The sequence below is a fragment of the Vombatus ursinus genome, unplaced genomic scaffold (genome assembly GCF_900497805.2).
Source record: "Vombatus ursinus unplaced genomic scaffold, bare-nosed wombat genome assembly UNPS02014847.1, whole genome shotgun sequence".
Classification (NCBI taxonomy): domain Eukaryota; kingdom Metazoa; phylum Chordata; class Mammalia; order Diprotodontia; family Vombatidae; genus Vombatus; species Vombatus ursinus.
The window spans coordinates 6,083,861-6,110,951 of record NW_020954625.1 but is presented as its reverse complement, the minus strand read 5'-3'; the positions used below and the strand labels follow the sequence as shown (position 1 = coordinate 6,110,951).

Here is a 27,091-nt window from a genome sequence, read left to right as displayed (position 1 = left end):
GTGTGTGTGTGTGTGTGTGTGTGTGTGTGTGTGTGTATGTGAAGAATTTCTTCCAGATTTATTCAGCAGCATATATAGAAGCAAAGGCAGCAGATGGTGGGAGCATTTCAAGGTGGAGGCTTATTTTGCCTCCACTTTAGTTTCCTGCCTGCCCTTGAAGGTAGGACTCTAAATTTTGGAGTCAGAGCATGGAGATTCAAAGTTTATCTCTGCCGCTTTTTGCCTGCATGTGTTACTTCATCTCTTCATTTCCTCATCTGTAAAATGAGGGAGTTGGTCCAGCTGACCTCCAAATCTATGATCCTAAGAAACGTAAATGTTTTTGTAAGTAGCAATGTATAACTGCCTGCTGTGTGTGGGGTCTGTCATAATACACTCTCAAAACAAGATAAATTCTTCCATTTCCTTTTCCAGGAATCACTTACAGTGAAATGTAAAAGGTGAAAAGAACTAGGTCCTTAGGTGCAGCTTTTTGACTGAGTCCAAGTTTTACAGAAAAATATCCTTTTATGAAAGGGATTTGTTCTGTGAAGTTTGGATTCAGTCAAAGGGACTCACTTGAGGACCTAGAGGGCCCCATGTGGCCTTGAGGCTGCAGGTTCCCCACCCCTAGAATAGACCATGACTTCATTTGTATTTGAGAGCATAAGATGAGTTTTTTAAACCAAGGTTTTACAACCTATAATTGATTTTAAGATGAAGAAATGGGCACAAACCAAAGAGACTGAGGACAGAGAAATAACACAAAATTAACTGCTAGCTTTACTAGGAAAACTATAATATTGTTCTAGTCACGTTAAAAAAAGAAAGTACTTTTCTCTTACTTCCTGGGTGACAAGATAAGAGAAAATCAACAATGGTGTTACTCACTATACCTTTGACCTCAAAGACATACTTGCCACTTCATTTGGAATGTTGGGTTGTCTTCTAGGCCTTCATCATCATCATCATAGTTTAGAGCTAGAATGACCTTAAAGAACATCATAAAGGGTAGCTAGGTGGCAAAATGGATAGAGCATTGGCCCTGAAAGTCAGTAGGACCTGAGTTCAAATCCGGCCTCAGACCAAACACTTGACACTTACTAGCTGTGTGACCCTGGGCAAGTCACTTAACTCCAATTGTCTAAAACAAACAAACAAACAAACAAAACCAAAGAACATCATGTCCAACCTCATTGATTTTACAGATGAAGAAACTGGCCCAGAAAGTTGTTTCTGCTTCCACAACACTCCTCCTCTTTTGTCTCCTTCTCTTCATTCACATATCCACTACCCTTATCCAGTCCCTCACTATCTTTTGACCAGACTATTGTAATATCTTCCTCTTTAATTCCTCTGCCTCATATCTATCTCCACCCTAATCCATTCTTCACACTGGTGCCAAAGCAGTTTTCCTAAAAAGCACACTTCTGATCAGGTAACCCCACTCCAAGAAAACTCCAATAGTTCCCAATTACCTCCAGGAACAAATATGAACTCTTTTATCTGGCATTTAATGCCCTTCACAATCTGGCCCTCTCCCTAAACTCTTGATTCAGTCATAACCGCCCTATTTGCTCTTCTGCTTTTATACTTGCTATCCCCTATGACTGAGAAGCATTTTCTTCTTAGAATCCCTGGTTGGTTTCCTTCAAGTCTCTACTTAAGTATGACTTTCTATGTAAAGCCTTCCCCAATTCCCTCAGTGGCTGGTGCCTTCCTTAAGACTACTTTGTATTTATTTTTGTATCTATTCTCAGGATACTTAGATACATATATTGTCTGACAGTCTGTGAGACTCCACATAGACTCCACAATGGTTTTCTGGAGATAGCCGAACTCTCTCAGCCTAGGGCTGGACCTGACAAAGAAGAGTCTTTCAAGAACTAATTGGTATTATTTACCAGCACACTGGGGGTGGAGGGCTGGGGGGTTGATTCTTAAATGAACTGCATGAGGGACTGTACTACCTGGATTCTATATTGGTCCCTATGTCCAAGGAGCAGTGCACAGTCCCTCTCTTAACAACACTGTGCTTGGGAAATGTGGTGCACTACTCATCTGCCAGACATTTGAGGAGGAATCCAACCCTGAAGATCTTGGCTGACGACTTGCCTGAGCTGTTTCTAGTAAGGTGAATCGGCAAATTTCCCTGTTGTTATGCCAAATACAGGAACAAAGTTTTCGTCAGAGAAATGCTGCTTGCCTTGTCCCAGGTATCTAGTAGCATCACATCCCTCAGGTTCGTGTCATCCTGTGTGAAATCTGTGATCTAGTGACAATGAACTGACCTGCTATTATGACACTCCAATATTGGACATCAGGATTGGAGACTGCTAGGTTGCACTGCTGATTCCTTTCCACAGGGTTTTCTCTACTATGCCACAGAAACCTCTTCACCCCGAAAGTTCACTTGACCCCTGCATCACTTCTCACCTTGGAAGTACTCTCCATCCCCATGCCCTGATTCTTGTACATATATTTGGTTGGCTGGTTTCTCCCAGAACCTTCCATTTAAAGGGGAGGCTCAGGTCAATGATACCTTCCTTTTTCTCCAGGCTGTACTGCTAACTCATATCCTTAGGACTTTCTCTATCCTGCTCTAGAGTGAAATACCTTTCACTCCCTCTTTTCAGCTCCCTGCTGTATGTTGTTTTCCTCCATTAGAATGTCTGCTCCTTTAGGACAGGGACTGTCTTTCTGCTTGGACTCATATTCCCAATGTTTAGCATTGTGCCTGGTCCATAGAAAATGCTTAATGAATTCTTGACTGCCTGCCTACCCAATTGTCTCCCTATTTAGAATGTAAGTTCCTTGAGGGCAGATTCTATTTCACTTTTGTTTTTTATGTTCTTGGAACATAGCAGGCAATTAATAAATGTTCATCACTTGATACCGAAGAAGCTGTTATTCCCTCCTTTTACAGATAAGAAAACTGCCCATAGTCACTTAGCTTTTGAGTGTTCACAGTGAGATCTGAATTCTGATCTTTCTGACTCCAGGTCAGGAAAGAGTAGAGCCAAGATTCATGTTTAGGTCCTCTGGCTTCAAATCCAGAACTTCCATTATACTGGCTTTTGCCTTTGATATAGCCTTCCAATAAATATTTATTGCATGTCTATGATATGTAATACACTCTGCTGGGAGAGATTCCTGGGCAAATCAAACATGGTTCTGGGCCTTCAAGTCAAGATTTTTACAATCTAACAAAGGGAAATAAGATGTACACATGTAACATTATAAAAATTAAAATGTGTACAAGAAGCAGCTAGGCAGCTCAGTGGATAGAGTGCTGGGGCCTGGAGTCAGGAAGACCTGAGTTCAAATCTGGCCTCAGACACTTACTGACTGTATGACCTTGGGCAAGTTACTTAACCCTGTTTGCCTAATTTCTTCATCTATAAAATGAACTGGAGAAGGAAATGGCAAACTACCCAGTATCTCTGCCAAGAAAACCCCAAATGGAATCACGAAGAGTCAGACACAACTGAAATGACTGAAGAAGAACAAGAAACAGCATAAGAATATATATTAAAAACTACACCAGTAAGGCAGGTAGGTAGCACAGTGGATAAAGCACCAGCCCTGGAGTCAAGAGGACCTGAGTTCAAATGTGCCCTCAGACACTTGACACTTACTAGCTGTGTGACCTTGGGCAAGTCACTTAACCCCAATTGCCTTGCCAAAAAACAAACAAACAAAAAAAAAAACCTACACCACCACTAACAACAATAATGGGTAGCATTTATATAGTGTCTTAGGGTTTTCACCTTGCTATACAAGTTAACTTATTTGATCCTCACAACAACTCTATGAGGTTGGTGCTATTATTATCTCCTTTTTACAGATGAGGAAAAGGAGGCTGTGAATGATTCAGTGGTTTGCCTAGGGGTCACGTAGCTAGCTAACCACTGAAACAGGGTTAAAGTTCAAATCTTCCTGAGTCCAATCCTCTTACTCACCAAACCCAAAAAAAGAAATATGACAATGAATGTTGTATAGTTATAATGACCAATCTGGGCTTTGGAGAACAAGTGAGAAAATGTGTTTTCCTTTCTTTTTTTTTTTAAAAAAAGGCAGGAGACCAAGACCATGGGATATTTTATATGATACCAGACACAGTTGATGGTTTGGTGGGCTGATCTCTTATTAACCCACTCTGTTTACAAGTGAGGTTCACTTGATAATGGAGAGAAGACATATTTGGAAATTAATATGATTTAAAACCAAAAGGCATAGATAAAAGTTTTTTTTTAAGTTACTTGAATTTAGAATAAGGAGAGAATTGAGTTTCAATCTCCTCTTCAATATTCATTAACTGTGTGACCCTGAGCAAGTCACTTAACCTCTTTGAGCCTCAGTTTCTTTTTGTGTCAAATGAGAACAATAATATCTATAGAATATACCTGCCTTGAGGATCAGATAAGAAATTGTGTATAGAGTGATGTGAAACTTTAAGTAATCTAGAAATATGCTGTTATTATGATAAGTGATTTCCAGGGAAAGGATTCAGGAAAAGTTTCCTGAAATAGAACACTTGATCCAGACCTTGAAGGAGGCTGAAGAAACACAGCAGAAAAAGAAGCCTCCCCTCCCTCCCCTCCCCCACCCTCAGCCTAGAAACCTTTGCACTGAGGCACAGAAGGGAGATGTGAAATTTGTTGATAGGAAAGATAAAATAATCCAGTTTGGGTAGAGTATGTAAATATAATCCAGTTTGCGTAGAGTATGTAAAGATGAAGATGAATCCATGAGAGAAGGCTCCTCAGTCTGGTCCTTAATCAGCTGACACTTTGAGCCACTGAAGGTTTGTGAGTATTTAGCATGATAGGATTATATTTTTGTGCTCAGAAGACCAGTCTCCCTTTAGTGTGTTTAGTGTGTTTGGATAAATGGGAGATCGGGAGATCTGTTAGGAGACAATTGCTGTCAGTCCAAGCAAAGGTTAATGGGGTAGTTGCAGTAGAAATGGTATTGAGAGGACAGATACATGTATCACTATACTTATCAGGCAGGCAGCTAGGTGGTGCAGTGGATAGTGCTGGGCCTGGAGTCAGGAATATCTATCTGAGTTCAAATACAGCCTTAGACACTTACTGGCTATGTGACCTGGGCAAGTCACTTAACCCTATTTACCTCCATTTCCTCATCTGTGAAATGAGTTGGAGAAGGAATGGCAAACTACTCCAGGATCTTTGCCAAGAAAATCCCAAATGGAGTAAAGAAGAGTCAGACACAAGTGAACAACAACAACAACTTATTAGAATCGGCGTAGTGTAATATAGAGAGATCCCCTACGGATGTTTGTGTGCGTAGCCCTGTGTGTCGTGAGCTATTATTAAAAAGCTGATTCACTGTTTAGATTGTCTAAACTTAAGGTAGGTACATTGATGGTAGATAGGTTACCTGCCTAGAATCGATATCAATCAGTCATAAGAGATAAGTTCTTCATCAATTTTAATTTTGAAGATACTGGAGAATATAAATATATTAAATATTAACCATGAAGAGCCAGATTTGGAAAAAACACCAAAGAAAGAATGGTTTTAAATGATAGGTTCTTGCGTTCTTTTTCGTTTGTTTTGGTTGGCAGTCATAATCCTAGGCACCTACTGTAGTATTGATGATTATAATCATTGTTGCCTCTTTACCTGGTAACAGAAACATTCATTTAGTCAAGGGTGCCAAAAATGCAGACAGGAGATCTGCCAATGCTGAGAGGGATGAAGGAGAAGGGATTTCCTTTTGTGGGATGTTTTCCTTTTGAAATCCAGTCCCAGTTCTTTGAAATTGATTAACCCATTATCTCTGATAACAAGATACAGGGGATTTGCCATTTTCAAACCTGAAGCAGTGTCAAAGAATGTTGAGGAAATTCTGTTTAGCATTGTCAAGGATGTTGGACTTAAAATTAAGGGTTCTGTGAAGAACTAGCTCTATCCACTTGTTTGAGGCAACTATTTCATCAGTTATGCCCTGAACATTAACTTGAAAAGAAAAGGTCCTCAGACACAAGTGTCACTTGTTTAGTCTGTGTGGCTATAGAATCACAGATTCATAGACTAATAGAATCATAGGATTTAGAAGTTACCTAAAGAGGTCCCTTCATTTTATAGAGAAAAGGATTCTGGCGTTTTTTAGGGTCAGAATGGGTTAAAAGTCAGAGCATAATTTCTTTTCTTTTTTAAAAAATATACTTCAATTTACACTCAGAGCTCCTCAGTTCTCTTTCTGGAGGTGGGTAGCATATTTTATCGTGGGTCCTTTAGAATTGTCTTGAATCATTGTCTTGATCAGAATAGCTAAGTGTTCCATAGTTGATCACTGTACAATATTGCTATTACTGTGTACAATGCTCCCCTGGTATTGCTCATTTCACTTTGTATCAGTTCATACAAGTCTTTCCAGGTTTTTCTGAAATCATCCTGCTGAGCATAATTTCTAAACAGTGACGTTGTGAGGGGAAAAAAAGACAATATTTACAAAATGCCCTGCTAACTTTAAAGCATTATATAAATGCTAGCTATTATTATCACAAGGAATTGAGGTTTAGAGAGGGCTAAATGATTTGTTTGAGGTCATACAAGTAAAAGTAACAGAGCCAGGATTTGAACCTGTGTGTTTAATTCCTCTGCATAGCTCTCTCCTTACTGTTCCACATAACAGATCTACCTGCTCTCCCCTATACCTGCTGTCTTCCTCAGGCATGTGCAGAAGTCCTAAAGGGGTAACTGTGCTTGTCAGCCACATCGATAGGAAGACATGGAGCAGAACACATAACATCTGGAATCCAACTGGCCCTTGGGGAAAGGGTGGAGGGAATGGAGACTGCCAGAGAGAGGTCCTAGGGGAGGAGTTGACTAGAGAGAGAAACAAAAAGACAGGAGAAAAGAGAAATTGGACTACAATGTGCAGGCACCTAGACAAAGCTGCACTTATACTTGAAAGGTGGTACAAACCTATTGTCCACAAATACAGGACAATAAAACATGCCCACTTATGGTCATATGTGTTAGCTTGTTCCTTGTTTCCATTGAGGTCTTCTGTTGTGAGATTTTTGGGGAAGTTTTTATTACATCTCACAAGTAATGAAGGAAACTCTTCTTTCCTGGTATTTGACACCAGAATTAAGTTGTACCTATATTCTGAGGGTTTGAGCTTAATTAGGTTGAGATCTAATTTTCAAAGAATACTATATTTCAAAGTTTATGGCTGCCAAAAGCTTAGTATTGGAAATCCTTCAGGCAAGGATTACCCTTAGTATAAAAATCATGCTCTTAGTTTGATCCTCACACATGCTGGCCCTAAAATATTGGATTCCTCTTTATTCCCTCATTTCATATTGATCTGTCCTGCCTCCATACCATTGTGGGTGCCATCTTCTATCACTGGAACAGACACCCATTTTTGTCTATTGGCATCTTTCCCCACCTTCAAGACACAGTTCAGGATTTGGATTGTATCAGGCTGAAAGCTCTTTGCAGATTGGGACTGTGATTCCCAGCACCTCATTCATTCTGTGTTGCAACCTGAGCACATCTGCCCTAGACTTCTCTCTCCATTGTCCTCTGTTTGATATTCATTTTCATTTTTTTGGTGATTATACCATTTCAGGGCTTGCAGTTCTACAACACTAGTATGATATGAATATTCAAAAGACAGGCCTTTGTTTCCAGAAGTGTGGGGTCATTAAAGGAACTTCTACAATTTCCTGAAGGCCACCCAGTCTTCTCTCTACCCACTACTTTCCCTGTTTACCTTCTCCTGGGCCTCACTTGTTCATTTATCACTTTTCCAGTTATACACACTCATGGGCAAACTCTGGAGCACATGGAACAGGAATAAAAGGTGTCATCTGGGAAATGTGTGATAGGATGGGAAGGTGGGTGAAAGTGAGCAACAACAGATGGGACATTATGTAATGTCAAGAGAAGGTAAGGGATGGCCTCCAGCATGTTGGATGGAACCCCGCGACAAATGATGGCAGGACATGGACAATAGTGGCACAGAATGGGTACATGGCAATGTTTTTTTTTTCTTTTCTCATTTTGTATTTAAGTGTAAAATAAAAAATTTACACCAAAAAAAGAGTGACATAGAATGAGTAGGTGTGGCTGGTTTGTGATCTTGATCATTGGAGGGAAAATTCCAGGTTGATGAGATCACAGAATCCATTTGAGTATTTTTCAAACTTGTGCTCTATAACTCAGTAGGTTCATAATACATGTTTGTTGAATTGAATTGACTCTGAATTTTCCTTCCACTGATGCTCTCCTCTTGCTCCCTCTGCCAGGCTCTCTACTTCTTAGAATCTGTCTGTTTAATTTAGGGTTGTTGACTGGCTGAATAAGTAACAGACACGAGATTTGAATCCAGGCCTTCCTGTGTCCAAGTGTAGCAATGTATCCACTCTCCCTGGCTGCAGGGTAACCCTAATCTTAACACTCAAACTGGAATTATTGTCATTAAATCTTGTCTTACTTCTGGGTTATGGATGCTGGGGACCATGATTTATCTTTTAGAAATCACAAGACTAATGCCCAGAGAGGTATATCACTTAATCAAATCCATTAGCAGAGTTGGATTCCTAGACTAGTTGTGGCTTCACTGAACCAAGTTGCCTCACCCCCAGTCAAGAAATTGAACTGGGTTTCTACATTTTCTGATTTTTTGAATAGTGTGGTCTGATAATTACCTTTGGGATGAAATTGTCACCTTTTCATTGAACTGAGACTATTAAATCACTAGGTAGAAGACTTTGAACAAAATGGCTTTAACCATCAGCCACTACCAATCTATTCTGTGTTTAAACATGTACAACTCTGAGGTTCAGACTCACCTGGGCCTTTGGAACTAATTATCTTCCCTGGTCACTTTTTATAAAATCTCCCATCTAGCAACAATAAATTTATTTAACAGCGGCTTTATTTATTAACTCATTTTGCAGAACAGTGCACCCAGATCTATAGTGTTATTTTCCATCATCATAAGTGCCCAGCATAGTGAAAATATTATGGACTCGTGTTTTCAGCTTTGTTTTTTTGAGTTATTTTAAACTAGCTCTTTGATTCCTGATCTGGCTTTTAGGGGGAAAAAAGAACCATTTGAATAATAGTGCAGGTATGACTATAATCAATATACTTCACTGTTCAGTGATGTTTTATTTAACATGGCAACAACCTAAGAATAATTTGTGGGATGTTTTAGAAATAAATTTAGTTATCATAGAAACTTTTCTGTAGCTTAAAAATAAAACATCTATGTCAGATTTTTTTTTTTTATTGTCCCATTCCAGAAAGAAAAGCTTCAGTCCTCCTTAAAGATATTTCCAGCTTAGGTTGTCAGGATTTGAATCGGTCTTAGAATTTATCAATTTCGTTACGTGTTTTAGTGAGGCAGGAGACCTCAATCCCCCATCCCCATTATCAAAAATGGCTTTTCTTGAACGATTTATTTTTGGATGTGTGGGGTAGGGTAGTGACTGAGAGTTTAAATGAAGTAGTGGTACAGATAGGTTAGGAGGCTGGCTAGGAGATTGGTCAGTATGCCCTACTTAGAATTTTGACTAAGAAAATGATTTGTAATTTGATAGAGCAGGGGAAGGGACCTTTGAGATTATTTAGTCCAACCCACTCGTTTAGAGAGAAGCCCAGTGAGGGGTAGTGACAAGCTCAAGGTTACCCAGGTAAGAAGTTGCAGAGACAGGATTTGAAACCAGCTTCTGACTCCAAGTTCAAGGCGGGGCTTGTAATCAAAATCCAGACAGCCTGATGGGCTCAGATAAGGTAGGGGCAGAAAGTGAAAAGTCTTTTCCTATGCTTCCGGGACTAACCCTCTTCGGATGCGTTATCTATACTGCTGTTGGTTTGGGCAGGCTGTCCAGCATACCCAGTGGGTCTCTTCCTTCGGCCAGAGGAGACGGGGGAGGTGTGTGGGGACTGGGCGTCTGTACCAGGGACCCAAGGTGGGGAATGTGAGGGAGAAGTATGGGAAGCAAAGTCGGGGGTCCCTTCAGCGGTCAGAGGATTGCGGTGGGACGGCTCTCGTTAAACGCTGGGTACTTGGCCGCCCAGCTAGGTGGGCTGTGGAGATGGCACCTGCAAGCCGTGGCAGCTGCTGTGTGGCGGACCGGCTTCTCTGCACCGCAGTGGGAATAAATGTTCAGGGACCCCTGCCCAGATCGGGGGAGGCTTTTGATGGGAAGAAGCCAAAGATCTGGCTTTTGTACGGAAGCTCGGCGTCTGAGCCTAAGGCTTGGGGGAGAGGGGTGGTGGTGGAAAGGACCTGGGGGGGGGGGGCGGCGCAGAGAGATTGGTGGGGTTGCTTTTGAAAAGAAAAGGTCAGCCCAAGTGCCTGCAGAGACTGAAGGAAAGGTTTTCCCTCGGTCCTTCCGCACGGCTAGGAAGGAAGTGCGTTGTAGGAAGCTTCCCTTCCCTCTCTATGTCATTGCTGCCATTATCATTTTAATCTGCTCTCACTCACCCGGAGACGTTTATTGACAGAAATCAAACGGCTCGGTGTGCGTTAGTGTGAGGGGCCCCGCTCCTGCTGCTGCAAAGGTGTGGTTAGCGGAGGAAGGAGCCCGGAAGCCCCACGACAGCTGAGCGAGCGGGGCTGAGCCGACGCGAGGCGAGGCGAGGCGAGGCGAGGCGAGGCGAGGCGGGCAGGCTTGTCCTCAGATAACCTCCCTCCTCCTCCTTTAAATAGAGCTAATATGGAGCCTCGCCTTATAAAGTCAAATTGCACCGTACCTCGCCGAGCCAGGGCCACCCTCAGCTCTCAGCGCCCCCTCCTCCCGCCCCAGCCCCTCAGCCTTTAACCGGGGTGACACCGGCCCGCACCCTCCGGGGGCCGCAGACCTGGCCCCGGCCCCGGGGATCCGCCGGTGACCGCCGCCCGGGGGTTGCCCGGAGCGGCGCGGCGCGGCGCGGCGGGGCGGGGTAGGGGGCTCGCGGTGCATTGTGTATGCGGGGGCCTCGGTTGGCGGCGGCGGCGGCGGCGCAGCCCAGATCCTGTGCCGCCCACTCCATGCCGCAGCTTGGGGCCGCCTGGGTCCCGCCGAGGTGGGGAAGAGTCAAGCCTGTACAGGCGGTCCTTTGTCTGAGCCGGGCTCGGCGGCGGCTGCCGGGACGGGGCCGGGCTGAGCCGAGCCGAGCCGAGCCGAGCCGAGCCGAGCCGAGCCGAGCCGAGCCCAGCCGAGCCCAGCCGAGCCCAGCCGAGCCCAGCCGAGCCCGTCCTGGAGAGCGCCCGCCGCCCGGCAGCCCGGGCGCGGCGCGGCGCGGCGCTGCCATTGGCTGCACTGCACCTCCTCTTCTGGGGCTGTTTCTACGGGAGGCATGCCGAGCGCGCTGTCGCTGTCCGCGGGGCCGGCCGGCCGGGGCTGCCTCGGGGCACTATGAGCCCGAGCCCCCCCGAGCGCTCGGCTGGACGGCCCCGCGGTGGAGGCGGCGGCTGCTGCTGCAGGAGCAGGAGCAGGCAAGATGGCTCCCTCGTGGGCTGGGCTGGGCTGGGCTGGGGAGAAGGACCCACGCGGGGCGGGGGGGGGGGGGGGGGGGGGGGGGGGGGGGGGGGCTGCCGGGCGGCGTCGGGGGGAAGACTCTGCAAGTGGAACATTTGCACCACGGTTGTTTTTTTTAAGTTCCTCCCATCAAACATGTTTGCGGCTTGAAGCAATACAAAGAGTTTTGCTGGGCATTTGTCATTAATTGGAAGGGGGCACTTTTTTCTTCCTCTCTCTAAATGAGGCTCATTATGCAATTTGATTTTTTTAGGTTATAAAGGAAAACAAGAGACCTCAGAGGGAAAAGAAGCCCAAAGTTTTAAAGGTAACCAGTTATTGATTTTATCCTAATTGTTTTTCCACCTTTATATAGTATTTTTCTTGTCACTTGGGATGAATTTGGCGCTAACTGCAAACAATAAATCTCCTGATTTTTTAATTTGCTAAATGAATTTTTAAAACCCTGAAGTACATTTTCTTGCTGTGGTACTGCCCAAGGCACACGTTTGCGTCCTTTATTTCCAGTGGTGCACTAGGCTATGTAATGGAAAGTTTATTTACCAGCACGACTAAGGAAATTCATTCTTTTGGCCACCGTGAATTGTGGTGTTTGTGTTCGGTTCCATCAATGCGGATTTCAGCTTTCCGGGAGTTATTTAAAGTAGACAGCAATGACATTGCTTTCTGAATTAAATGTCATATGAGGTATAATTTAAAGTTTTATAATAAAGACATTGTGACTTTCCTAGAAAATAGTTCCTTTACATCTTTCAATTCACCTTATTAACTACTTGATTTGTAGCAAAAGTATATTGGTTTAAGCGTGATTCTTCTCATACAATCTTTAATTTTGATAATTATTCATGGAACCGTGGGATTGTGTGGATTGCTTAAATATTTTCAGGAAAAGGGTTAATGTTTAATAGCAGCTTAATTTATTAATTGTCTATGGGGTTTGAAAGGGTTAATATAAATCGAAGGTTTTACAAGGCGTTATTAAAAGTAGATTCACGGCTATATTCTTATAAGCTAGATTCAGTATGAGCATAATTGTGCTTATTTTTAAAGGCTACAAACTACTGCAACCTGAGAATTGGCATATTGTTATAAATATGAACAGGCTGAGCAAACATCCTAAGTAATTAAAGAGACTATGCCATAACAAAATTACTAGGTTAAAAACAAAACAAAACTGTGTACTTCTAATTGTTTTGTCAGTACAATGGTTACAATGTTTCACCAGCTGGATAACATTTCAGAAGAACTGAAGTAAAAATTGACAGGTTGAACAAGACATTGTGACTGTTGCAAAAATAAGAATTGAATCTTTTTTTTGGTTTTATGAACTGTATAAAAATGATACAAAATATTCAAGACAGGGATTATTATTTTTTTGAGGGTGACTTGCAAGTAGGTCTGATCCAAGAGAAAACCCCAACTTTGAATTCTATCTATCTTTCTAATTTCCCTGATCACTTTGGGGCTTATAGGCATGTAGTGCTAGAATGTATATTCAGTCAACTTTATAAGATTATTTTTTAAAAATCATCACCTAATTCTGCTTAATTTTATTCCTATTCCCAAGACTCTAAAAGCATCAGGAGCAGTGATCCTGTGCTCACTATTTCCATCTCTGACCAAATAATCAGACCACTGACTCATCCTACTGAGGTCTGGGCCTTCTGCTTAGCTATTTGTGGTCCTGAGGGAGCTAGACTGTAATTCAGATGGTCAGTCTATTTAATGACCAAAGAAAATTACTTCTTTCCTTTCCCTCTCTTCCTTCCCTCTCCTCCTTCCCTTGTTCGCTTCTCCTCTTCCTTCCATATCAACACAGAGATATAGACATAAATATGACACAGAGAGGAGAGGGAGAGACTATTGGTTATTAAACAGATTGATGGAATGTAAAGAAAGATTAGATACAGAAGTCATTAATGATAAAGTGACCAAACTTAATGGGGAGGGAATGGAAGGTTTTAACTTGCTTTGAAAATCACCACTACCCTGTTTGCCTAGGCCAGGAGAGGATGTGTGCTAGGGCAGTTTTATGTTATCATCTTATAGTAACTAACCACATTGCTGGGCATGTGGTTGGTGTTCAGTAAATAGTTTGGTTGATAATCTATTCAGACTCTCTCTTTCTCTACATATAATATTTATATATACACATGGATGTATAAACACATGTATATATATGTGTTAGATATGTGGTTAGATATCATAAAGTGACTTTGTTTTAAATGAATAGAATTACTTCTGCATAAATTCTCTCTTGGTTTGGCTAAGTAGAGTATTGACAGTTCTTAAAGCAGATTTAGACCTTTATATTCTCCCCTCCCCCCATTAAGTAGTGTAGATTTGTCATTAAAAACACCACTTTCATGTTTAATCTTTCTTTACCCTTTCTTATACTGAATATACCCATCTCTTCATTTCACAAGGGCAGAAGTTGAGAACTTTTTTCCCTCTGCTCTAACCAAGTTGCTACATTCTTCTTCAAAAACACAAGAAATACAGAAAAAAAGATAACATAAATTACATTGGCCAAATGTGCAGCCCTTCTACAAATGAAGCTTATTCTGTTGGCTCTGTTATGCTAGTTTTATTCTTTTGGAAGAGAGTTCATTTTTATGTTGATTTCATTAGACTTCATGCATCTTGTCTCCTGAAGAGAATCTCCATAATAAACAATGTGTTTTCATTGTTTTTTGATTGTGCAGCCTTGCAGCTGTGTAAAGGGCTTTGGGCAAAGTGCTTCTTCCTAGCCCTTGGTTTTAGTAAGCAGTCATATGGGGTCTGCCACAACAAGCCATAGTCAATTCTGATGCCTCAATTTTTCAGTTGAATAATTAGTGTCTGTTAGATGAATGTATTGAAACTTCCTAAAAGGAGTTGAGGAAGTTGGTGATGCTGTTGGCGTTTAAAAATATCTTCTTTCCATTTGAGTTAAGGGTGTTTTTTTTTCCCTTAAGTCTTTTACTTTGTCCAAATGTAAGTAATTTAGTTCTTGCACATGTACTGTATAATGTATAAATTTAAGGAAATTGTGTAGTTTGGATGACTGAATCTATAATTTGAGGAACATCTTTTAAATTAGAGTTTCTAGGGCTTGGGCTTGGGGTGGGAGTGGGGAATCTTCCTTGATCCTGCTAGCCTCAGGATCAAGGGTGAGAGAATACCCAGGTTGTGGTCTAATGTATCTCATATTTTATAATTGCCTGCCTTTGCTTAGGGGCACCATGCTGAAGAGCATCCCTTAGCTTTTTGAAGTGTTCCTCTCATGCAAAGATGATCTTTAGATCTCCTCATCTCTGAGGGAAAGACCCTGTTCTTGCACACACCCTCTCACACACACCCCTCCTCTTGTTTGTCAGAAGATAGTTGGATATGTAAGAAAGAACCTCACCCAGGTATTCTTTTATGGATGCCTTTAAGTTGGAGGCATGATCAGAAACTTGCCCTGTCTGGTCCAGTTTTGACTTGAGGGCCTGGGCAGTATCTGGTTGTCTGTCAAAAGTATGCGTTGAGCTGACATCATAATATTAAGGTCTATGTTGGGACCTCCTCTATCCTCACCCCTCTTTTAAAAACAAACAAACAAAACCCTAATCTGATGTTCTGACAAGACACAAACATTTAAACATTGCAAATATCAAGGAATGAAAAAGTTTGGTTGGCTCATTGAGGAAGAAAACACCCCATTATGAGACCCTTCCCAATGTTCTCAGTTGTCACCTGTCAAAAGCATTCTAGTAACTACTAGGGGAGGTTGCATGAGAGGGTGTGGAGGACTCTTGAACTACTCATGGCCATGATTAGAAAAATAACTTCAGGTTCACGTCCTCCTACCAGAAAGTCAATAGTGTCGTTTTTATGTAGATTGTTATTAGTTCATTGAGCCTTGATTGGAATAGAGGTGAGTGTTTTTTGTGTCTGGGTGTTTGTAATGGATACGTGTTTTGTATTAACAGGCTTTGGTATGTGCTTTTTGCAAAGTATCTAGTCTATATTGCGAATTTGGACCTATTGCCTTTGCAGTTGATGCTTTCTTTTTTCATGGAAAATGCTTCTACAGTTTGAATTTACTCCAGGAGATTGGAGTTGAGAAATCTATTTCCATCACTCCCTCTCTCATGTTATTTACAAGTAAGCATGTTAGTCAAAATAGTATTGGACCAAGAATCAGGAAAGTTGGATTCTTACTGTATAGATAACCTGTTATTGTCGGCATCGGCAGGCAAGGTACTTGAGCGCTAAACCTTAGTTACTTCATCTGTAAAATGAGGGGGTTGTTCTAGGTTTTTTTTTTTAAGCCCTTTCCCACTCACTGCTATTCTGTATTATTTTGTTTTACAAAGGAAAAATACCAAGACAAGGATATGGATATAGTTAAGGTATGTTGCTTCTTCATGCTTAGAGGCAGAACTTTTTTCCCCTTCCCGGGCAGATCTGGTTTACAAAGCACAGATCTGATGTAAAAATAAAATTTCAGGATAACGATCCTACACCTGCCAAAAAAAACTAAAACAAAACCCTTGGGTAACCCTTCAGAAATCTTACAGATAAAGATCTAGCAAAGAAAAAAATTCACCTCTTGATCTTTCTGCTAGATTCTGTATGAATAATCATCATCACAGTTCCCTTCACTGATGGAGATGCTGAAAGAAAAGGATCCAGGGAGTCACCACATTTCACTCTGCAATAATATACCATGCTAAATGAATATCATGCTATTCTCCATGTCCTTTGTGACTGCTGTTCTTAATAGGGGGATTGAGCTGTAGACAGTTCTGAAGTTGAAATGGAAAGAGAATTTTTTTGATTAGTTTAGCCTAAGTTATTGGCAAGTCTGAGACAATGATGCTGCTTGTGGGGTTTTTCCGAATCCTATAGTTAATGTTACTATATTGTGATTGAAAGACAACAGTTGGCTGAAGTTGTTCCTCCCATTTCTTAGGGTAGCCTTGTTGTGGATATCCTAGACGGGCTTCCTAGGTACGCCAGCTGCCTCTATTAACTTTGGTTATAATGTCACCTTATGTGACCTCTAGCACCATTCTTAGTTTCAAAGATCCAGAAATTAACAAACATTGCTTTAAAAAAAAGAAAAAAGCTGTTAACTTATCTGAAAGCTTCTTAATAAACTTAGATTGATTTGACCCTTGACCATTTCCAGGTTGTAATTGATGTTAGCAGGGGGAGGCTTGTGAGGCACAACTGATATTTGTGATTTGGGTCTTTGGTTTGTTTATTTTGTTTTGTATAAGATGACAGCAAATCTTTAGGGTTTCAAATTGCTCCAAACAGGGTTATTCAGAAGGAGGAAGATAGTAACTTCTGCTATTAAAGCTTACCAAAGACTACCTCTGTTTTCGTTTTTAAACTTCTTGTAAACACTAAGTCCTTTTTTATGTAAAAAAAAAAAGAATTAAGTACACATTTGAGTCACTTTTTAAAAAATTGCTTTATAAAGTGCTGTTGTGTAAATAAGATACCTTGGTCTTTTATATTTAAAGTGTGGCATCAAATGAACTAAATCTGACATAGAGTAGAGAGAGGTCCGCATCCCAGTTCCTATACCATTCATTGCAAGTTCTTAAATAAACTCTTGAACATTTATTCCTTTTTAATAGTATCTTATGCATATTATCAGATCATATATTTAGAAAGAGAGCCTGTGACTTTTGTACCAAGCTTGCAATATTTGTATGTATGTATGTATGTATGTGTGTATGTGTGCATTTTTGATCTGGACCTGTAATTTCTTTGAGATAGGGAACTTCCATCAAGAAAACTCCCTCTATTAGTACAAATAGGCAATCGTTCAGTAACAAATAGTCTTAAAGAATTGGGGATGGCGGAGAAGTAGTACTGAGCTGTAAAGGGTCACACAACCAATATCTATGTATCAGAGGGGGTTTGATCTTAGAAATTCCCTGAATTTGAAGCTGTCCCACTCTCTACTTCTTCAGATTGCCTTTCTTTAGCTTTAAAAACAAGCATCCAAATTATAGAGATTAATTTTTAGAGATTTATATAGGCTTCCAGGTAACTAATGATAACAAATTCAACTGAAAGTAACTTTTTAACTAGCTGAAAAAATGTTTTCAGTTACTTTTTATTTCTGACATTTTACATTTAGAATAATTAACAATCTTTTTATTAATCTGGTAAGATTATGCCTATCATTATTGGTTTTTTTGAGGAGAGTGGGAGGAGAATTTATATCCCCTAAAGTTTGTTCTTTCCTTTAAAATATTGAAATTATTATCTGTTTCCTAATAATCTTGAAAAAAATGAGGAATAGTTGCCAAGTATGGGAACTTTAAACCATGAAGATATTTCATTTTTTTTTCTGAACCTCTACTTACAAAAATTTATGTATTCCAAGCTCAAACATTCTGTATTAATGCCCGAAACATATGGAAGAAAAAAATATGCATAACCTCAATGTTTTAAATATATCATGTACAGCAGTAGTGTCAAACTCAACTAGGATCCTTGTGGGATACATATTAATTTAGAAAATCACAAATTAACATTATCTATTTTGTTCTGTATTTTCTTATTTTGTTAAACATTTCCCAATTTCATTTTAATCCAGTTCCTGGGCTTCCAAGTTTTGCCACTGGCCAGCGAATTTGACAACTCTGGTATAGAAAAATCAGCCAGGAGCTAGAAATAAGTTTGTATAAGAATGTTTACTATATAAGAGTACATCTGAGAAAGGCTAGGAGGTAATGCTTGGTAGATTTTCCCAGTTATTGGTACTGAACTCATTATCTTTCTCAACAGAGCTGTCTTCTCTTCCTATTTGCTATTTTGTTGTTAAATTGTCATTCAGTCATTTCAGTAGTGTCTGACTCTTTGTGACCCCATTTGGGTTTTTGTTTGTTTGTTTGTTTGTTTTTGGCAAAGACCTTGAAGTGGTTTGCTTTCCTTCTTTCAGCTCATTTTACAGATGAGGAAACTGAGGCAAACAGGGTGAAGTGACTTGCCCAGGGTCACACAGCTAGTAAGTGTTTGAGGTCAGATTTAAACTCTGGAAAATGAATCTTCCTGACTCCAGGCTCTCTATCCACTGTACCACCTAGCTACCCTCAGTAAAAAAGAGGGTTAAGTGACTTGTCTAGGGTCACACAGCTAGTAAATGTCTGAGGCCAGATTTGAATTCAGGTCTTCTTGACTTCAGGCCTGATGCTCTGTCCATTTCACCACCTAGCTGCCCCAACTTCCCTATTACCGTCAAGAATATAGTACTACCATCTTCCTAGTTACCCAGGCTCCCAAGCTAAGGGTTATTTTTGACTCCTTACTCTCTCCCAACCCACAAATCCAGTGAGTGGTCAAGTCCTGTCATTTTTACCTCCACAATATCTCGTGTATGTTCCTCCTTTTCTCCTCATGTTGCCTCATGCCTGGACCAGGGTATTTGCAGTGTCAGAGGAGAGAAGGGGCATATACAGGAATCCTTTGAGGCAGGGAGACCAGACTGCTGGTTAGTCTTCCTGCCTCAAGCCTCTCTACTCCAACTCACACTCCGCTGAACTGTCAAATTTATCTCTCCCCAAAGTACAGGTCTCATCATATCACTCTCCTATTCCATAAACTCCAGTGGCTCTCCATTACCTCCAGGATCAAATATCAAATCCTCTAGTTGACTTTAAAAGCCCTTCATAAAATGACCCTTTCTTTTTGTTTTTCAGTCTTGTCTGATTCTGGGAGCTCATGGCCATAGCACACAGGCCCTTCTCTCCTCCGCTGTCTTTCAAAGTCTGTCCCAGTTCCCAGAACTGCTTCCTACATTTCCCACCTTTTTACACCTCACAGTCCTCCATATACTCTGTGATCTAATGACTCTGACTGTTCCTCCATGTGAGTCATTGTACATGACTGGCTGTTTTTCATACGTGACACTCCATGTCTAGACTCCATGTTTTCACTAGCTACCCCCCTCTCACCTGAAACACACTTCCTCCTCCTCCTCACTTCCCTGGTTTTTTTCAAGTCTAAGCTAATGCCCCACCTTCTGTCAGGAGCCTCTGCCAGTCCTTCCTCTTGGTGCCTTCTCTCTGCTGACCAAATCTAAGTTATCCTGTATATATCTTGTGTGCACATAGTTGTTTGCATGCTGTTTCCTTGAGAGCAGGGACCATTCTTTGCCTTTCTTTGTATCCCTAGTGCTTAGCACAGTGCCTAGAAGGTACTTAACAAGCTAGGTTGACTGAGTAAATATTATTTGCTTTTCTTCTCTTTATAATGTTATTAGATTACTGAAAAAATGAACCCTAACCACTTGAAAATACTTTTCACTTGGTGAGAGAGACGTTGTCCTGGTACATATTACAAGTTTGACTTGTGTTGCCATTCTAGGGAAACATATGTTTACACATGTATACATAATATTTTGCATGTAAATTGAGTTTGAATTTCCTCTGGTCAAAGATTTCCAAAATGCCTTGCCTGGAGGAATGCATTCTGGTATTTTTTTTTTTTTAATACTTAAATTTTCATCAAGAGAGTATTTGAGGTCTCTGAGTTTTCACATGAAAAAATAGTGATTTCCCAATTTAATTTGTCTACTTTTACTTCATCTCATTTTGTTGTTGTTGAGTTGTTTCAGTCATGTCTGACTCTTCATGACCTCATTTGAGGGTTTTTTTCTGTGTTTGTTTTGTTTTGTTTTGTTTTGGTGAGGCAGTTGGGGTTAAGTGACTTGCCCAGGGTCACACAGCTATTAAGTGTCAAGTGTCTGATAGAGGTTTTCTTAACAAAGGTACTGGAATGGTTTGCATTTCCTTCTCCATCTCTTATTACAGATGAGGAACTAAGGCAAACAGGGTTATTGACTTGCCCAGAGTCACACAGCTAGTGAGTTTCTGAGGCCGGATTTGAACTCAGGAAGATAAGTCCTCCTGACTCTTAAGTCTGGCACTATATTCAATGTATCACCTAGCTGCCCCTGTCAACTTTTTACAATGCCTTTAAAAAGCAAGGTCATTAGGTTTTGAGCTATTATTAGATTCTACAATAGATGACTATAAGCTACTTGAGACTAAGAATTGTGACTTATACATCTTTGTCCTCCCAATAATGCCTTGCACGTAGTAAGAGCTTAAGAACTATTTAGTGAACGAATAACTATCACAAGGTGAGTTTGATCATTTATGTCACTAAAACTGTCTAGAACTTACCACTATAATAGGAAATCTTCAGTCAAAATCAGATATGCTTTGATGGGTCCATGATCTATCTTCAATATGGATATTCCCTTTCTTGGTACAGTTCTTAAAGAAAAAAAAAGCTGCATATTTGTGCTAAGTATATAAAACATGGTGTATTAGCCCCCAATACTATGCTCACCTCAGCATTCTTTTTTTTAATCAAACAGAAAATCTGTTGTTTTATTATTTTCAGTTTCCTCATTTTTAAAATAAATTTATTTTTAGTTTTCTACATTCACTTCCAGAAGATTTTGAGTTCCAAATTTTCTACTCATCTCTCCCCTCCCCCCACCCCAAGACAGAATGTAAATTGATATAGGCTCAATATATACATTCATATTAAACCTATTTTCCCATTTGTCTTGTTGTAAAGAAGAATTAGACCCAATGGGAGAAACCACGAGAAAGAAGAAACAGAGAGAGAGAGAGAGAGAGAGAGAGAGAGAGAGAGAGAGAGAGAGAGAGAGAAAGAGAACAAATAATATGCTTTGATCTGCATTCAGACTCCACAGTTCTTTTTCTGGATGTGGACAGCATTTTCCATCATGAGTCTTTTGGAGTTCTCTTAGATCCTTGCATTGCTAAGAAGAGATGAGTCTATCAAAGTTAGTCATTGCACATTGTGGCTGTTACTGTGTGCAATGTGCTCCTGTGTCTGCTCACTTCACTCGGCATCAGTCCATGCAAGTCTTTCCAGGTTTTCCTGAAGTCTGCCTGCTCACCATTTCTTATAGCACAATAGTATTCCATTATATTCATATACCACAACTTGTTCAGCCATTTCCCAATGGATGAGCATCCCCTCAATTTCCAATTCTTGGACACCACAGAAAGAGCTGCTATAAATATTTTTGTCCATGTAGGTCCTTTTCCCATTTGTAAGATCTCTTCTGGATACAGACCTGGAAGTGGTATTGCTGGGTCAAAGGGTATGCACATTTTTATAGCCCTTTGGGCATAGTTCCAAATTGCTCTCCAGAATGGTTGGATCACTTCACAACTCCACCAACAATGCATTAGTGTTCCAGTTTTCCCACATCTTCTCTAATATTTATCATTTTCCTGTTTTGTTACGTTAGCCAATCTGATAGATGTAATGTGGTACCTCAGAGTTGTTTTGATTTGCATTTTCTTAATAGTGATTCAGAGTATTTTTCCATATGACTTAGATGGCTTTAATTTCTTCATCTGAAAGCTGACTCTCAGTGTTCTTTTAATTCAGTAAGGCACCGATGGGACATTGGTGTAGATGGCATGGTAGAGCCTCATTGAAATGAAGTGCAGGTGGTCTGGGTAAAGTCCTGATCTTCAATTTAATGCTGCTTTCATTTATTTGCAATCTTTCTGCTGCATTCACTGCTTCATGCTGAGCACTCAGGCTCCTTTGCTGAGTAACATACGAATATCACACAGACCTTACATTCCTAATTATGATATCTTCTTGGTGGAGGTAGCTGGATTGAAAAGATGGCTGTAGATGGGTAAACTGAAAGGTGAAAAGAATTCCCCCATCTGTAATCAAGGAGGGGCAGGATGCAGAGGAATTATTGACTCCCTCCCAGATCCAGTTCATTGAAAGTCTTGGTTGCTTGTGGCTTCAGGCAAGTCACTAGATGCAGCTGTGGCAAAAATCATTTTGTCCTTAAGGAAGGATCTTAGAAATGTAAGGATTATGTCTTGATGGGAAATCTGATAATTTAAAAAAATCCACAAAAGAATTTCAATGTTACTTCCCTTGAGTCTGCTGTGCAGATCTTCTTCCTGTCACTTGAATCAACAATAGAGACTTTCAACAGTATAATAAGAAGCTTGGTAGGGGATTTGATGGTGATTTGAATGATATCTAACTCTTATCCACAGCTTATTTAAGACACCTGATGTTTGAGAGGCAGAACTCCTTACCAAAAAATTCCTTCAGTGAATTGTGATTTCATGTTATGTCCCCTACCTTTATGGAGGCTTGTTTATGAAATCTACTGAAGCAAAATCATTCAATTTCTTTTCTTTTTCATTTCTTTAAGAATCATTGGCAAGATATAAAGAGGCATGCCTCTGTATCTTTTTGTAAAACTGTTATTTTGAGATAATATCAACTGTATCATTCATCCTCATGATGAATTCTTGCCTGAATTTAGGTCCAGGACAAATTTTGTCTTGGCACATGCATTTGTGTGCTTTCTCTTATAGGAAAATGGGAAGGGGGAAAGGCTAACATTTATAAGTTATAGCTACCTAGCTGACTAGTCTTAGTTGATCCTCATAGCAACCCTATGGTGTAGGTAGCCTACTTGTTAGAGAAATTGGAGCCAAATTTATTGTCTAGGATGATGTTTGTAATCTGCTTAGCTCTGGTACTTGCAAATGTTTATTGCCTTTACTCCATCTGGATTCTATTAGAGTTTATCCTTTAATATCCTACCTTAGGTTCTCTAAGTCATCTTGGATCTTTTAAAAAGTCTCAGCTATACATTTTAAGTGAGCAAAAAAACAAGCATTAATAGAGCTTTTAAGTGATAAGAGAAGTGATGGAGAAACCATAAATGCTGTTCTAAATATTCTATCTTATGTTGAAGTCCCCTAAAAATTCTAGAATGTTCAGAAGTTTGCTTCTTAGTTTGGTGGAATCATAGTCAACAATTTGAAGTGAGTATAGACTATTTAGAAAACATGACAGATGTTTGCTTTCCTGCCTGACCCTCCTTTGCCAGGAGGCAATTTTTTCCCACCTTATTTCTTACCCATTTCGTACCTCCAAGGAAAAATGAGAGAGGGGAATCAAGCGGGGATCCTATTTTCCAAAGAATTGTATAATATTCTAATGCTCCACCCCTTTACCTTGTTTTAAAAAAAAAAAACGTCTTCCAGAGGGATTCTGGGGAAAAATAACTCAACATGTTAGCAATCTTTGAAAAGATAGGAAAAGAATGATGGACTACCTTGTCCTAATGGGCTTCTAAAGAGTAGGAGAGAAATTTTGTGAAATGGATTAGGAAGTCAGACATGATCTCTGAGGGCTGAGGACCTGGGGTGGTAACTGAAATTGTCTGCTGTACTGCACTCCTATTAATTATGGAAGAAGAATTGGAGAGCCATGCAAGAGGGAATTATATTTTAGGTAAGAGGATGTTGTAAGACTCTTGTTGCACCTTTGCCTTTAAAATAATAATTAATTTAAAGGTCTTGAACATTGACTCAGGAATTTATGCTCTCTCATGGGTTCTAATGCTTCAGTTATTTTTAAACATCTGGAGACAATACTTTTTGTAGTGAAACTGGGAGCTTGAGCTTTTTTTTTTTCTTTTTCCAACCTCACCGTGCTAGCCTTGCATAACTGGGACATAGAGATGCAGCTACTTCTGGAAAAACACAGTAGCTGTTTTTAGTCCTAGCAACAAAAGCAACGAACATGGCCACATTGCAGCTTACTTAAATAGAATGGTTGGTGGGGCAGTCTCTTGCAGTCTCTTGATATGGATAATCTCTAGTTTATCATTGTGCATTAAGTAGCATTACCCATTAGGGACCAACCATAAGAAAAAAGAATTTGGACCTTATGAATCTGCTTTGCCCTACAGATTCCACCTGTTTAAAACAGTTAGCAACACTAGTTGACATTCTTTTCTTCTTCTTCTTCCTCTTCCTCCTCTTCCTCCTCCTCTTCTTCTCCTTCAACTTTCACCTCTGAAGTTTAGGCTTAAGTGACTTGCCCAGAGTCACACAGCTAGTGAGTGTTATGTGTCTGAGTCAAATTTGAACTCAGGTCCTCCTGACTCCAGGGCCAGTGCTCTATCAATTGCGCTGCCTAGCTGCCCCCCCCCCCCCCCAATTTTTTTTAAAGAGTTGCAAATCTCTGTAGTGCGTGAAGTAGTCATCTTTATAGTCTTAACAGTTGGAATATTTTTATTTGCTTTTTAAACAATTTCCCTGGGAAGATTCCTCTGCTTTTTGTTCTCCTTCCAGTGTCTGTAATGCTTCTCTTGTTCAGTATTATCCTCAAACACCATTAGCTGGTTCTTTATACTCTTCCAGCTCCTTAGTAAAGCTGTTCATTGACTTCATCATTAATACTGACCCTCATCGCAGTCTGCCAGAGATCCCTGCAACAAAGTATTCATGGCCATTTATCATTACCAGTTTTTTACCACAGATCAGCCAGTTTTGTACCAAGTGAATACTTTTCCCCAAGTAAATTCAAATCAGTTTTGCAAGTAAAATCCTAGGAAGCTACACATAGCCTTAATATTAATGTCCAAATGGACAACATCTGTTGAAATGTCTTCATCCCTTGGGCCTTGGGTTTTGAAAAAACCCATTAGTAGAACTGTTGTCATCTCATTTGTTAGCAAACCTCAAAATGCCTTAGGAAGAGACAACTAAAGGATATCTGGCCATATTCCAGAGAAGTTATGAATAGGGACTTTGGGGTGCGGGGAGGGGTGTCAATTTCCAGCTTGGCTATTCAGAAGAGGTTTTTGTTTGTTAGTTCATTTGTTTTTTTTAATGACATGACAAAACACCCTCTGGTGTTTCCAAACCAGAAAACGTCATTTTCTGGTGTTTTTGGTGTGTGGTTTTTTTTTTTACTGATATTAAACTCAACACATTGATTCTTGCCTTTGAGGCAAGTACAAGATTCAAAAGTGAAATCATTTCTAGCCGGACATTGACCTTTATGGAAACTACCCTCTTGTAAATCTAATTCTGGCTTTTCTCATTTTCTAGGTTCTTTATGAGTGATTGTTGGAATGTAAACTTGAGAGCAGGGATTGCTTGTTGTCTTGGTCCTTGTGTCCCCAGAGCCTACAATGAGACCTGCAAGGAGTGGACGCAATAAATTTTGAACTAAACTGAATTGAATTGGAGACTGCCTTGTGTGGTCCATCAGTAGTCAGTACTTTATCTCATTATTTCCCATTTCATGATTTCATTCTGGTTTTCCTTGTCCATTACTGAATTTCTCATGTCTTTAAAATATTTCAATCTGTAGAGGACTAGAGGCCTGACGTGAATTCACTTTTCTTTTTTTTTTTAATTGCAGGAGGATTTAGGCCTCTGATATAGTTGTCACATCTTAAACTAAAATGATTTAGATTATGAGTTTCTCATCTTTATTACCTTATTTAGTATCAGAGCGTCCTTGTTAGGGAGGCAGTTGAAAGGACCCATAGGTAATAGGGTGGGGGGAAGCACTAGACGTGGGGTCAGAAGGATCTGGATTTGAGTCTCAATTATTCTGCTTGAAAAATAAGATTGGGCAAGGCACTTTATCTTGGTCTTACTTTTCTCATCTCTAAAATGGAGATAATGATACTTGCACTTCCTACTTCACAGGAAAGTTGTAGGAATCAACTGAAATAAGGAGATGATATGTGTACATTGCTATTGTTATGCTCCTGAAGAAACCAAGACATTCAGTATCTATTGGAAGCAGTGGTAGGTAGATTTAGTTAACTTGGAATCAAGAAAATCTGGGTCCAAATCCTATCTTTGATGCTTAATTAGCAGTGTGTCCTTGGGCAAATAACTTTGCCTCAGTTTCTACATCTGTAAAATGTGGGTAAAAATATCTTTAGCGTCTCCTTCCCTAGCTTATTGTGACATTCAAGTAAAATATTACAGGATGTCATAAAAGTCATAGCACTATTTTAAACTATTAAGGTTCAATAACTTAAAACCACACTAAGATTTTTGGGGTGCCCTATATAAAGCACATCGCCAACTTGAAAACTGTGTATAAATATCCATTATTGTTATTATCATTCAGCCTATCAATGAAAAGCAGCGTAATGGAGTAGAGAGTGAGTCAACAAGTATTTATTAAATACCTACTAAGTTTCAGGCACTGTGCCAAGCTGAGGGGATACAAAGAAAAGCAAAAGATGGGTCCTGCTCTCAAGGAGTTCCCAATCCAATGGAAGAGACAGCTTGCAGACAGCTATGTACAAACAAGCTACAGACAGGATCACTTGGAGGTAAACAACAACAGAGAGAGATTTGTGTCCTTGAAATCAAGAAGATGAGAGTTCTATTCCTGAGCACATGTGCTCATTGTGTGGACCCGAGCAAATCATCTAATCTCACATCATTCCTAGGCCACTTTCAGAGACACTAAATCACAAGAGTTGTGCTGTCTGCATTTATTTCCACAGGAAAAGCTCTTTAGACCAATGAAATCATCCTTCCAGACCCCCAAATACCAAGTCTATCCATCGAAGCATTTATGCTAGGATTTAGAAGACCTGGGATCGAATCCTATTTACAGTCCTTAACAACCATTTGTGTGACCTTGCGTAAATCACCTCTCCTGAATCTGAGTATCTTTCTTTGTAAAATGAAGAGACTGGACTCAATAGCATGTAAGAGTCCTTCCTGTTCTAGGTCTTGT

At 40.2% G+C, this 27,091-nt stretch overlaps 1 protein-coding gene across 1 annotated transcript in view; it reads left to right on the top strand.

Annotated features, from left to right (window-relative positions):
• TET1 (tet methylcytosine dioxygenase 1) overlaps positions 1 to 27,091 on the top strand; it is a 166,052-nt gene that overhangs the window by 28,446 nt on the left and 110,515 nt on the right. The window contains exon 3 of the mRNA XM_027840713.1: positions 11,751 to 11,804. Within this exon, the coding sequence (XP_027696514.1) occupies positions 11,751 to 11,804 (54 nt within the window). The remainder of the gene's footprint in view (positions 1 to 11,750; positions 11,805 to 27,091) is intronic.